The 14,998-nt window shown below is 45.4% G+C and overlaps 1 protein-coding gene across 1 annotated transcript in view; it reads left to right on the top strand.

The window, feature by feature from the left end:
- The window catches only part of CARF (calcium responsive transcription factor), a 308,136-nt gene that overhangs the window by 255,063 nt on the left and 38,075 nt on the right, over nt 1-14,998 (top strand). Inside the window, exon 14 of the mRNA XM_088460719.1 lies at nt 5,597-6,068. Within this exon, the coding sequence (XP_088316845.1) occupies nt 5,597-6,068 (472 nt within the window). The remainder of the gene's footprint in view (nt 1-5,596; nt 6,069-14,998) is intronic.

Below are 14,998 nucleotides of genomic sequence, written 5' to 3' on the forward strand. Positions count from 1 at the left end.
CACTCACATAACAAGCCTCTGGCACTCACATAACAAGCCTCTGGCACTCACATAACACGCCTCTGGCACTCACATAACACGCCTCTGGCACTCACATAACACGCCTCTGGCACTCACATAACAAGCCTCTGGCACTCACATAACAAGCCTATGAATGTTTCTCTTTTTGCAGTGACTTTAGGTCGCCTCCCTGTCTCCACTCGGAAACACCCAGGGAGCGCAGTTGCCGTCTAACAGTAATGTCATATGCAGCTGCGTACGTATCGCACACCTTGGTTCGCAAGTGACATTAAGGGTTTTCTGGACTTTTTTCTCTCACGCACAGTAGCAAAACATTGCTCAATTGCGCAAATATCAGCCCACGTCCTCCTTAGGATCAGGCCCAGTGTCACAGATATTAAGCATGACTGAATTCACCAGCTGTAATAGTGTCACACCCCGTGCAATTCCTCTTTCCTGCCTGGGCTGTCGCTCTCTGCTCTGGTCCTTCTAGCACACTCAGCTGATGCAACAAACTGCTGCTGAGATGCAGACCAGAGTGTGCTAGAAGCACCAGAGCAGAGGGTGACACCCCAGGCAGGAAAGAGGAACTGCACGGGGTGTAACAGGTGCAGGGTGCTAGAATGAACACTATGTAATGTGGAGCACTAATTGAAAGCTCTGCGTAGACAGTTATACCAACAGGTCCGTAGCCCTACTCTCACCACGTGTCTGTACACAGCCATTGTCACTGCCCCATTCCAATATTTCCACTATAATAACACAGAAAACGTGCAGATGTCCAAGGGACAATCAAATACCTTTTAGCATATCTTGCTGTAATGGAAGCAACAATAAGTTTTAAGTCAAAGTATTTCCTCCAAAAAACAGTTGTTATAAATCCCACACCAGCTGGTAATAAAAGAAACCCCTCGTGGTCTGTACTCTGTAGTGCCTATTATAGGTGATTTATTCTGTAACGGTGAGTAAGGTGTGCTGTATGCGTTCCTCAGCTATACTGACATGTAAACATTATTGTGTAACGGTGAGTAAGGTGTGCTGTATGCGTTCCTCGGCTATACTGACATGTAATCATTATTGTGTAACGGTGAGTAAGGTGTTCTGTATGCGTTCCTCGGCTATACTGACATGTAATCATTATTGTGTAACGGTGAGTAAGGTGTGCTGTATGCGTTCCTCGGCTATACTGACATGTAATCATTATTGTGTAACGGTGAGTAAGGTGTGCTGTATGCGTTCCTCAGCTATACTGACATGTAATCATTATTGTGTAACGGTGAGTAAGGTGTGCTGTATGCGTTCCTCGGCTATACTGACATGTAATCATTATTGTGTAACGGTGAGTAAGGTGTTCTGTATGCGTTCCTCGGCTATACTGACATGTAATCATTATTGTGTAACGGTGAGTAAGGTGTGCTGTATGCGTTCCTCGGCTATACTGACATGTAATCATTATTGTGTAACGGTGAGTAAGGTGTGCTGTATGCGTTCCTCGGCTATACTGACATGTAATCATTATTGTGTAACGGTGAGTAAGGTGTGCTGTATGCGTTCCTCGGCTATACTGACATGTAATCATTATTGTGTAACGGTGAGTAAGGTGTGCTGTATGCGTTCCTCGGCTATACTGACATGTAATCATTATTGTGTAACGGTGAGTAAGGTGTGCTGTATGCATTCCTCAGCTATACTGACATGTAATCATTATTGTGTAACGGTGAGTAAGGAGTGCTGTATGCGTTCCTCGGCTATACTGACATGTAATCATTATTGTGTAACGGTGAGTAAGGTGTGCTGTATGCGTTCCTCGGCTATACTGACATGTAATCATTATTGTGTAACGGTGAGTAAGGTGTGCTGTATGCGTTCCTCAGCTATACTGACATGTAATCATTATTGTGTAACGGTGAGTAAGGTGTGCTGTATGCGTTCCTCGGCTATACTGACATGTAATCATTATTCTGTAACGGTGAGTAAAGTGTGCTGTATGCGTTCCTCGGCTATACTGACATGTAATCATTATTGTGTAACGGTGAGTAAGGTGTGCTGTATGCGTTCCTCGGCTATACTGACATGTAATCATTGTTGTGTAACGGTGAGTAAGGTGTGCTGTATGCGTTCCTCGGCTATACTGACATGTAATCATTGTTGTGTAACGGTGAGTAAGGTGTGCTGTATGCGTTCCTCGGCTATACTGACATGTAATCATTGTTGTGTAACGGTGAGTAAGGTGTGCTGTATGCGTTCCTCGGCTATACTGACATGTAATCATTATTGTGTAACGGTGAGCAAGGTGTGCTGTATGCGTTCCTCGGCTATACTGACATGTAATAATTATTGTGTAACGGTGAGTTAGGTGTGCTGTATGCGTTCCTCGGCTATACTGACATGTAATCATTATTGTGTAACGGTGAGTAAGGTGTGCTGTATGCGTTCCTCGGCTATACTGACATGTAATCATTATTGTGTAACGGTGAGTAAGGTGTGCTGTATGCGTTCCTCGGCTATACTGACATGTAATCATTATTGTGTAACGGTGAGTAAGGTGTGCTGTATGCGTTCCTCGGCTATACTGACATGTAATCATTATTGTGTAACGGTGAGTAAGGTGTGCTGTATGCGTTCCTCGGCTATACTGACATGTAATCATTATTGTGTAACGGTGAGTAAGGTGTGCTGTATGCATTCCTCGGCTATACTGACATCTAATCATTATTGTGTAACGGTGAGTAAGGTGTGCTGTATGCGTTCCTCGGCTATACTGACATCTAATCATTATTGTGTAACTGTGAGTAAGGTGTGCTGTATGCGTTCCTCGGCTATACTGACATGTAATCATTATTGTGTAACGGTGAGTAAGGTGTGCTGTATACGTTCCTCGGCTATACTGACATGTAATCATTATTGTGTAACGGTGAGTAAGGTATGCTGTATGCGTTCCTCGGCTATACTGACATGTAATCATTATTGTGTAACGGTGAGTAAGGTGTGCTGTATACGTTCCTCGGCTATACTGACATGTAATCATTATTGTGTAACGGTGAGTAAGGTGTGCTGTATGCGTTCCTCGGCTATACTGACATGTAATCATTATTCTGTAACGGTGAGTAAGGTGTGCTGTATGCATTCCTCGGCTATACTGACATGTAATCATTATTCTGTAACGGTGAGTAAGGTGTGCTGTATGCGTTCCTCGGCTATACTGACATGTAATCATTATTCTGTAACGGTGAGTAAGGTGTGCTGTATGCGTTCCTCGGCTATACTGACATGTAATCATTATTGTGTAACGGTGAGTAAGGTGTGCTGTATGCGTTCCTCGGCTATACTGACATGTAATCATTATTGTGTAACAGTGAGTAAGGTGTGCTGTATGCGTTCCTCGGCTATACTGACATGTAATCATTATTGTGTAACGGTGAGTAAGGTGTGCTGTATGCCTTCCTCGGCTATACTGACATGTAATCATTATTGTGTAACGGTGAGTAAGGTGTGCTGTATGCGTTCCTCGGCTATACTGACATGTAATCATTATTGTGTAACGGTGAGTAAGGTGTGCTGTATGCGTTCCTCGGCTATACTGACATGTAATCATTATTGTGTAACGGTGAGTAAGGTGTGCTGTATGCGTTCCTCGGCTATACTGACATGTAATCATTATTGTGTAACGGTGAGTAAGGTGTGCTGTATGCGTTCCTCGGCTATACTGACATGTAATCATTATTGTGTAACGGTGAGTAAGGTGTGCTGTATGCGTTCCTCGGATATACTGACATGTAATCATTATTGTGTAACGGTGAGTAAGGTGTGCTGTATGCGTTCCTCGGCTATACTGACATGTAATCATTATTGTGTAACGGTGAGTAAGGTGTGCTGTATGCGTTCCTCGGCTATACTGACATGTAATCATTATTGTGTAACGGTGAGTAAGGTGTGCTGTATACGTTCCTCGGCTATACTGACATCTAATCATTATTGTGTAACGGTGAGTAAGGTGTGCTGTATGCGTTCCTCGGCTATACTGACATGTAATCATTATTGTGTAACGGTGAGTAAGGTGTGCTGTATGCGTTCCTCGGCTATACTAACATGTAATCATTATTGTGTAACGGTGAGTAAGGTGTGCTGTATGCGTTCCTCGGCTATACTGACATGTAATCATTATTGTGTAACGGTGAGTAAGGTGTGCTGTATGCGTTCCTCGGCTATACTGACATGTAATCATTATTGTGTAACGGTGAGTAAGGTGTGCTGTATGCATTCCTCGGCTATACTGACATGTAATCATTATTGTGTAACGGTGAGTAAGGTGTGCTGTATGCGTTCCTCGGCTATACTGACATGTAATCATTATTGTGTAACGGTGAGTAAGGTGTGCTGTATGCATTCCTCGGCTATACTGACATGTAATCATTATTGTGTAACGGTGAGTAAGGTGTGCTGTATGCGTTCCTCGGCTATACTGACATGTAATCATTATTGTGTAACGGTGAGTAAGGTGTGCTGTATGCGTTCCTCGGCTATACTGACATGTAATCATTATTGTGTAACGGTGAGTAAGGTGTGCTGTATGCGTTCCTCGGCTATACTGACATGTAATCATTATTGTGTAACGGTGAGTAAGGTGTGCTGTATGCATTCCTCGGCTATACTGACATGTAATCATTATTGTGTAACGGTGAGTAAGGTGTGCTGTATGCGTTCCTCGGCTATACTGACATGTAATCATTATTGTGTAACGGTGAGTAAGGTGTGCTGTATGCGTTCCTCGGCTATACTGACATGTAATCATTATTGTGTAACGGTGAGTATGGTGTGCTGTATGCGTTCCTCGGCTATACTGACATGTAATCATTATTGTGTAACGGTGAGTAAGGTGTTCTGTATGCGTTCCTCGGCTATACTGACATGTAATCATTATTGTGTAACGGTGAGTATGGTGTGCTGTATGCGTTCCTCGGCTATACTGACATGTAATCATTATTGTGTAACGGTGAGTAAGGTGTTCTGTATGCGTTCCTCGGCTATACTGACATGTAATCATTATTGTGTAACGGTGAGTATGGTGTGCTGTATGCGTTCCTCGGCTATACTGACATGTAATCATTATTGTGTAACGGTGAGTAAGGTGTTCTGTATGCGTTCCTCGGCTATACTGACATGTAATCATTATTGTGTAACGGTGAGTAAGGTGTGCTGTATGCGTTCCTCGGCTATACTAACATGTAATCATTATTGTGTAACGGTGAGTAAGGTGTTCTGTATGCGTTCCTCGGCTATACTGACATGTAATCATTATTGTGTAACGGTGAGTAAGGTGTTCTGTATGCGTTCCTCGGCTATACTGACATGTAATCATTATTGTGTAACGGTGAGTAATGAGTGCTATATGCGTTCCTCGGCTATACTGACATGTAATCATTATTGTGACATTTTGTTTAGCTCTTGTGTATCACTCTCCATTGTTACCTAGGGGAAGCTTTTCCATAATATCTAAATGTTTCCATGAATTGCCAATGCATGTATTATCCTCACATTACACAATGTTACCTTCATAAACTGAAACATATTCATCTCTGTTTTTACTTTTATGAAGGGTCTCCAGCTGCAGCCATCTTTTACATCGCCCGATGGGACAACGGCCCTTATTGCAGTGAGTCAGTCACCCCCCACATTCACGTCACCTGATGAAACAGCCGCTCTAATTACAGTGAACCCTCAAACGTCATCCTTCACAACTTCTGATGGGACAACGGCCCTTATTACAGTGAATCGCCAGCATCCGTCATTCACATCCTCTAACGGAACTTCCTCCCTTATTGCATTGAGCCCACCAGCTCTGCTAAACGCTGGAGGGAGTAGTCAGCCTCTTGTTCTTAGTCACTTACACAACCAGCATAATGACTCCTCTGTATCGACTGTGCCAGCATCTGCTCATAGCTTGGTAAGCATGGGGCAGTTGGTGACGGTGGAAGATTCATCTGGCATGTCAGGAGAACTGCACCAGATTCTACTCGGGGAGATTCACCCGATTCCTATCCGGATTCTGGACAGTCAGCCAACCATGGGTGAGTGGATATGGTCTCCTTCCAGTAAGTTATAGGAGATATTCTTCATTACTTCCACAAATGAGAGAGTTACTGTCAGTATTCCCTAAAAAAGGAGGACAGCATTTATTTTAGTTTGAATAAAAGAAAATCTCACTTGTGTAGTGGACGCAGCCTTTAATATTCGGGTTCCAATCAATGGTTAGACAGTAAAAAGGTTGACAATGTCTAGATAGACAACAGATGTTAGACAGGCAATAGGTCGACAGGGACAAAAGGTCGACACATTTTGGTTTTGTATTTTAAGGGTAGGCACTTACCAGAGGGTTAGGGTTAAGCACCAGGAGGGAGGGTTAGGGTTAGGCACCAGGAGGGAGGGTTAGGGTTAGGCACCAGGAGGGAGGGTTAGGCACCAGGAGGGAGGGTTAGAGTTAGGCACCAGGAGGGAGGGTTAGAGTTAGGCACCAGGAGGGAGGGTTAGGGTTAGGCACCAGGAGGGAGGGTTACGGTTAGGCACCAGGAGGGAGGATTAGAGTTAGGCACCAGGAGGGAGGGTTAGGCACCAGGAGGGAGGGTTAGGGTTAGGCACCAGGAGGGAGGGTTAGGGTTAGGCACCAGGAGGGAGGGTTAGAGTTAGGCACCAGGAGGGAGGGTTAGGGTTAGGCACCAGGAGGGAGGGTTAGGGTTAGGCACCAGGAGGGAGGGTTAGGGTTAGGCACCAGGAGGGAGGGTTAGGCATCAGGAGGGAGGGTTAGGGTTAGGCACCAGGAGGGAGGGTTAGGCACTAGGAGGGAGGGTTAGAGTTAGGCACTAGGAGGGAGGGTTAGAGTTAGGCACTAGGAGGGAGGGTTAGAGTTAGGCACCAGGAGGGAGGGTTAGGGTTATGCACCAGGAGGGAGGGTTAGGGTTATGCATCAGGAGGGAGGGTTAGAGTTAGGCACCAGGAGGGAGGGCTAGGGTTAGGCACCAGGAGGGAGGATTAGAGTTAGGCACCAGGAGGGAGGGTTAGGGTTAGGCACCAGGAGGGAGGGTTAGAGTTAGGCACCAGGAGGGACGGTTAGAGTTAGGCACCAGGAGGGAGGGTTAGGCACCAGGAGGGAGGGTTAGAGTTAGGCACCAGGAGGGAGGGTTAGAGTTAGGCACCAGGAAGGAGGGTTAGGGTTAAGCACCAGGAGGGAAGGTTGGGGTTAGGCACCAAAGGGAGGGTTAACATTAGGGTTAGAAAAAAAAATGTCCACCATTTCTTCTTCAGGATCCATAGGGGGTCCACAGGGATCACCATGGGGAAATGTGGTTGGAGTGATCCAGGCACCAAGCAGTTAAGCTTTCAGCTCCCAGGATGCCTCAGGTCCTCCTCCACATACACCCTGCCCCTGGCCAGAGTCATTCAGTTTTTTGTTTGGTGCTGCAGGATCAGTTGTACTTTCTAACCGGGGAACTGCGTAGCAGTCCCAAGCTTTTTATTATATTTTTTTTCTTCAGAGCAAGCAGCACTTGCCGTCCTAATAGACGCCGATGCTGCTGCTCCATCTACCTCCACCGGCGCCGCAACAGCAGTAAACGGACTGGTGATTTCGGCGGTCACCAGCAGAGCCCAGCTAGCAGTGATGCTGGGACCCAGGACTGCGGCCGGGAACACGGAGATGCAGGTAAGGCATTCGCGAGAAACCGCGTGTGGTAGTCCATACCTCCAACAGTGGAGACCTGCCGGAGGCCGCTGTAGTGGGGCAACCGGTTTGTCCGCTCCCCCACTAAGACCACTGGAGAATAATTGTCTAGCAGCGGGAAAGGTAGTAGCGGTTGCTATGGGATACCAGCGCACCTGGGGGTTAATGCAGCATAGGGCAGGTAGGCTCTCCCCGGCAGCCCTTCCCCCAGCCCAGACACTGATCCATCCAAGGTTTTTCCACATCTGAGTTGCTCCTCCTACCCTCCTTTGTATACAAGATGCCCAGCGACCACTTGTCAGTGCTCTGCTGAAGCTGCTGGTCTCAGGAGGTTTTGGGTCTCGTCTCCCTGTATACCTCTCCCCAGAGACCAGGTTATACCGTGCTCAAATCCTACCAAGCCTTGTGTTTTGAGTAGTTGATTCAGAGCCCATGGCCTGTATATGCATTGTGTGTGACTTATCCTAGCACTGCTGTGTTGCCTTTATTTTCTGTCAGGTATATCTATCACTGTTATTTCTCCTCGACCCTTTGCTACAGGTGTGTGGGGAATGTTTTTTTTCTTCTCTTCTCTTTAATGTACTTCACATTTATTGATACTTGTGAAGGAAGTGACATTTACACTTAGTTATTATGTCTAAGGGTAAACAGGTGGCTGAGGCCTCGGTGCTGGTTTCATGTAAAAGCTGTTTGGTGGGCTTCTCCCCAGAGGATTTTACACAGGAGGGTTTGTGTGCTATTTGTTACAAAGAACCACCTTACCAGTCCAATCTCCCAGCCCCTGTACAGGAGCTACCCTGGGTGTCCTCCTTGTCTCAGGTTATGATGCAGCTAGTGGACCATTTCCCTGCTCCCACGCTGTATCCCATAATGGGACACCCACAGCCTGCTATATCCCCCCCCACTCCACGCCCTATACATTCTTCTTGGATGAAAGTTTATGCCCACTCAAGTCAGAGTACGGCTCAGTCAGCTGCTGCGTTTCAGCAAATGTTGCAGGAAAACTGACCGGTAGCCATTAAATCGCCTAAGCAGACGGTATCATCTTGTCAATCAGTCCAGCTTGTAGATTCTAAAGCATCATTGGAGGAGTCAGATGATGCGCCAGGTTCTTCTCCAGGATCTATCTCAGGAGGGGAAGACCATCCTTCTACAGTGGATGTCCTTTCTTTAGTGAGCGCTGTCAAATCAATCTTAAATATACAGGATGATGAATCAGCTCCTAGACCTAAGGCTCCAGTGTTTAAACACCAGAAGGTGGTAAAAGCTGAGTTTCCTAAGTCTGGGCAGCTCACTGAACTCATGGTGGAAGCATGGAGTAACCCGGGTAAATGGTTCCATGTTACAAAAAGATTAGCATCTTTGTATCCTCTCCCACCTACCGAATGTACTAAGAGGGAAGTCCCTGCTACTGTGGATGCACAAGTGACGCATTTAGTCAGGAGCGCTAGGTTGCCTATACCGTCCGCATCTTCCCTTAAAGATCCCACAGATATAAGATTTGAAACCTGTCTTAAATCAGTGTTTTCATTGTCTGGAGCTATTACCCGTATGACTATGGCTGTGGCCTGGGTATCCAAGGCTGTTGAAGAATGGAAGGGGGCATTGGGGGACACTCTACCAGATGCTACCAGAGAACATATATCTCCCAAATACGGGAAGCGGCCTCTTATTTAGGAGAAGCTGCAATAGATGCTCGACCTCCGGCTCCAAAAGCAACTGCATCTTCGGTTGTTGCTCGTAGAACCCTTTGGTTAAGGTCCTGGAAAGCAGATGCGGGATCCAAGAAGGCTCTTGAATCCCTGCCTTTTTGTGGAAACATACTATTTGGCGAAAAATTGGATAAGATAATGGCTACTCTGGCAGCCTCAAAATCTGCCGGCCTGCCATCAACAGCTACATCTAAGCCTAGGCAGTCCCCTTTTCGGTCTTTTTGCCCTCAGAGAAGAGCAAAAGGACAGCCTTTCTCCAGACAGTTTAGTTCTCGCAGGACCACCAAGCTGCAAACTAAATGGTCTTGGGCGATCAGACATCCAGCTTCCAAGCTGGACGACAAACCGCCTGATGGTGCAGGCCTTCATCCTGGGGGATCCCAGGGTGAGAGACCGACGACTTCATTTTGGGGACTCCTGACATCAAACAGACGCCTGGGTCTGAAAAGTGGTCTCTCACTTTCCAGAGGTGTCTTCCCCAGAAGTTTTTTTGTACTATCAAAGCCGGATAATTGGCTGAGACAGGATCGGTGTAAAATTAGATCGGGGCAACGCCATTTTGCGAATGGCAAATGAGACGCCATTTTGCGACTGGCCGCCCAGCGCCATTTTATAGAAACTCGCCATTATACGGCGATGCTATTAGCGTTGTGCGATTCCCACGCAATAGAAAGAGGTTAAAAGTCCACACCATGTAAATACAGACATTCATTAAAATACATAAAATTATTATCCCTGCAAAACACGTACCATGGTGTACTCCACAAAACACAGAGTCGCACAATGCTAACTAGCGTCTTTTCCCAATTCCCCAATACTTACACACTGCACACTTACATAAAAGGTTCCCTAGCATTAAAGTGTAATATCCAAAGTTTATGCAGTAATTATTAATGTTGTGTAATAAAGGTTATTTGATATCTAAGGTTTAGTACATGGTAAGCAGACCGTGTTTGGTGTTGTACTGATCCACTGTGTCTCCACAGATTTCCGGTATCATCGGTGAGAAGATCGCAACATGCGTCTGCCAATTATGGACTATAGAGAGTTAAAACATTAAAATGTACTCTTTAATGTTAGCAGCTTAGATTAGCATGCAGTGGGAAAAGGGACACAAAGGGCGGTTGGAAACTGTTTGGGTCTATTTGAATTGACCTATGAACTATCCTGTAACAAAAGCACCTTTAAGAAGAACCAATGGAATCATGCCAATCTGTTCTATTGTATTGCCTATTCCTGTAAGAGTATATATGTGCGCTCTCTGACCCCAGTCTGGAGTCTTCTTGCTGTGCTGTTGTCGGAGGTTTCTAATGCTGATGCCGGTATCTGGGCCCAGAGCGCGTGCGTATATAACAACTGTACATTGGGTCTGTATGATTTATTTGCGCTAATTGTCTTTAGATCACAGCGTGTAACAATCTGTTTTTATATTGAATAATAACTTTTTGTGCTTTGGAACCACACTCAAAGTCTGAAAGCATTTATTTACTGTGCGACTCATTGCGCTAAATAGCGACAATTTTAGAAGTATAGGCAGGATTTTAGAAGGTATAGACAGGATTGCATAGAGGTTTTAATTAGGTATCGATAGTTGGGGGCTCGCAGTGTGAAATCACGCTACCGGTCACTAGGTAACACTCGGTAGCGATCTCTCAGCAAAAGGGTGGAGGCGCCTAGCAGGAGAATGCATTGTGCCTTCGAAATCTGCTACCACTTTGTTGCTGAGAGTCCGCTACTCGTTATTGTAGCTTTAGGAGCGCTGATTGAGAATCCAGGGACGAGGGAGGAAAAAGTTTGTTTTCCTTCATTGATAGTTTTTTTATGTTAAAAAGGGGAAGTCGCATTATTGTGTATGCGACCAAGTCGCACTATAGAGTAAAAATCATAATACGTGTTGTGTAGTAGTCGCATTATTGTGTATGCAACTAGTCGCACAATAGCGTATATGTATTTCCTGTATTGCTGCCACGTGTTTTAAACAAAGCCGTTGAGAGCGCATTGATAGATAGCATTGTTATAAGCATTTTGATTAGTGTTGCTATAATCTGGGAAAACGTGTATTTTTCTGCGCAGGAAAAGGGTGTGTAACAGTGAGTATTTGTTGGTAGGGGTAACATGTTCCCTAGTTAAGGGTATCATAGGACACTTAAGGACAAGGCGCCTGGTGTCGGCCTAGTGGCTCGGTAGTAGATACCGCAGTCTATACACATAAGCAGGTGTAGTTGTCTTTGTTGTAGTTTCGGCTCTCAGTGTGATTGCAGTATTCAGTGATCAGTTAGGGTTATTTGAGCATTGTAATTGATCCGCACAGTTTTGGCTAAATTGTGATTGTTAACTGGGTAGAGGGTGGACGAAATCACTGAAAAGGGTAGGTGTTATTGGAATACCTACATGCTAGCAATGGAAAGGTAGTCAAAAAGGGATTAGGTGCGTGGAAGCAGCCTGGTTATTCTTCCATAGGTTTGTGGGCGCATCCTGTTAAGACGTCCACAGGTAAGTGAAAGTATCTTGATTGTCTTTCACCAGTTTAAATCTCCATTGAAAAGCTTAGGGTTCTCCCAGGATGGGAGCCAAGCAAACGGTAGAGATGTTAGATGATGTGCTGCTGTTGGAAGCGCCACTTGGGTCGGCACGCCATATTATGCATACTAAGTACAGTGCTTATGCAATTAGGTACTGTGATGTATGGTTTAAAATGACGATGAAAAGTGTTAGACCGTTTCCCAGAATTGGCAGCTTTGATAAGGAGGTATTGAACAATGTCCGAGGTAGCATTTGTATGGTGCGCTCTCGAATGAAAAAGGTAAAATATAGCGAGTGTTTAAAATTATGGTAGCGTGAGGGGGATGCGAGGCTTAAAGGTGTGCACGCGACGCAAACTAGTGTCGCGAGCACGTTACCGGAGAGTACACATGCAGCGCTAAACTGCGCGCACATGCAGCAAGGTAGCGTTGCGGAAGGTATTGCCAGTGGTTCACGCACACCACCGCCGCCCTATGCGGATGGGGGTGCAGGTACAGTTGTTGAAAAAACCCATAATAATGTAACAAATAACTTGTACCCTCTCTTAAGTAATCATAAGGAAAATGTTTATGATGCGGAGGATGAGCCTATTATTATGTCTACCATTTCCCGTGCTGTACACATGTTAGATGCTCCACCACGACAAGCACAAGTGGTGCCGCCATCTTCATCAGTGATAGTACAGGAAGTGTTAACATCCACTGCACCCGTAGAGGAAGTTGTTAACTACATACGTAGCAGTAGTAGACTAAATCCCCAGCCAGGTAACAAGGTCAAAAGTAGCAGTGCGGCCGGTCTGCATCCCATCCGGACAATAACTGTTCCGAATGGGAATGCGAATGCGAACAGTGTAGTGCCCACAAGGGAGGTTGCAATGCATTGTCCTTGGACAAGAGCGGAGCTAAACTCCATAATGTATGATTTCCCTGACCCTAAAAAGGAATTAGCGAAATGCCAAAGATTTTTAAAGAATTTGGGTAGTGCTCACGAGCCAACCAATAAAGATTGGCGAGTGGTGTAAGGGCTTGTCTTCCACACAATACCGACGTGACAAAGTTTATCACGGATTGTGTATTGGAGATGTTCCCTTAACAGACGAAATTAACCAAGGTAACATTTACTGCATTATAATCAACTGGGTGTATATTTTCCAGTAGTAGTTAACTGGAGCAAAATTTTCACCATGAAGCAAAAAGAGTGAATCTGCACATTATTATTGTAACCGAGCTCTGCAGGCTATCACCCAGTACACTGGGTTAGAGGATATTAAAGATAGCACTCATCACAGGGGAATGATCGTCACTGTACTTATGGATGGTCTAAAAGAGAACCTAAAGACCCGAGTTCAGACCTCACAGCCTGGCTGGAGGGGAGTCACTGTAGACACCCTCATAGAATCCGCTATTGAACACGATAAGAACATCCTTAAAAAGAGAGAGACTCAGAGCGAGAAGCTAATGGCTGTTCGTATCCAAGCTCTAGAAGGAATGACTGTAACATCACAGCCAGCAGACACACCTGCACAGCTACACGTCCTCACCAATCCTGCACCACCTCAAACACAACCCTACCCCACTTATCACACACAGCCACAAAACCCATACTATCCACAACCACCATATTTCCCTCAATATCCTTACCCACACCCACCATCTTTCCCTTCCGCTCAACTCACACACCAATCCTTTCACCTACCTCACTAACGAAAGTGCTCTATCTGAAACCAAGTGGGACATGTAAGTAGGAACTGTAGGGTGAAGAAGGTAGGACCCCCTAACCAGGGAGTACCTGGATATCCCCATACGGGATATACACAGAGTACAGGAAACCCACAACAGTCACCAGCTCCAATTGTGGCCGTAAATGCTGTATTGGAGAGTGAGAGGCAACGCTAGGGGTAAGGTCATACCTGCAGTCTTCAGATAGTCAGGTTAACGGGAAGTACTAGGGAAGAACTGGTGATGATGGTTGATGTAGCTGGTACTAAATATCCTTTTCTTGTAGACACAGGGGCGACCAGGTCAGTGATAAAATCTGCCGCTAACTTACAGGTAACCAGGGAGACAGTACCAGCAATGGGTGTAAAGGGTAAAGTGCAACGTTATCCTTTAACAAAATCCACAGAGGTCACTATCGGGCCATTGCATACCAGGCATTCTTTCCTCCTGGCAGCAGCGGCTCCTACTAACCTACTGGGAAGGGATTTGTTATGTAAGATGAGATGTGTCATATATTGTACCCCTGATGGTGTATTTCTAGATATCCCAGAGAGGTGAGGGGATATGTTGGACACTCCCCAAAGGATAATGTATCACTATACTGGGTTAAGTGAAAATTCATCTCGGGTAGATCAAATGTTATCCCAAATTCCAGATTCACTTTGGACCAAGGATGGACAGGACACTGGATTAATGGCAAACATAAGTCCCGTAATGGTAAATCTAACAAGTGGTAGGCAAGCTCCTAAAATTCCCCAGTACCCATTAAAACAGGAGGTAGAATTAGGGGTTTATCCTATAATTGAGCGATTGTTACAGCAGGGAATTTTAGTTCATACAGCAAGTGTAGCAAACAGTCCCATCTTTCCTGTAAAAAAGAGTGGCGGGAGGGGTTGTAGGCTGGTACAAGACCTTAGAGGGGTTAATAAGGTGGTAGAGAACCAATTTCCCATAGTGCCAAATCCAGCTGTCATTCTTATGCGGATCCCACCCAATGCAACCCATTTCACTGTCATTGACCTCTGTTCTGCTTTCTTCTCTTTACCTCTTCATCCTGACTGTCAGTACCTATTCGCCTTTACTTACAGAGGTGTACAATACACATGGACACGATTGCCCCAGGGTTTCATAGACAGCCCCAGTATCTTCTCCCAGGCCTTACACGACTGTTTACAATCTTTTCAACCTGCCAATGGATCTGTTCTAATACAATATGTGGACAATTTATTGTTATGTTCTGATTCGTTTATGTCATGTTTAAATGATACTAAACTTTTGTTGCTTCATCTCTCGCAAACAGGACATAAGGTTGCTAAGGACAAACTACAGCC

Source organism: Taudactylus pleione, unplaced genomic scaffold (genome assembly GCF_031769625.1).
Source record: "Taudactylus pleione unplaced genomic scaffold, aTauple2 ptg000976l, whole genome shotgun sequence".
Taxonomy (NCBI): domain Eukaryota; kingdom Metazoa; phylum Chordata; class Amphibia; order Anura; family Myobatrachidae; genus Taudactylus; species Taudactylus pleione.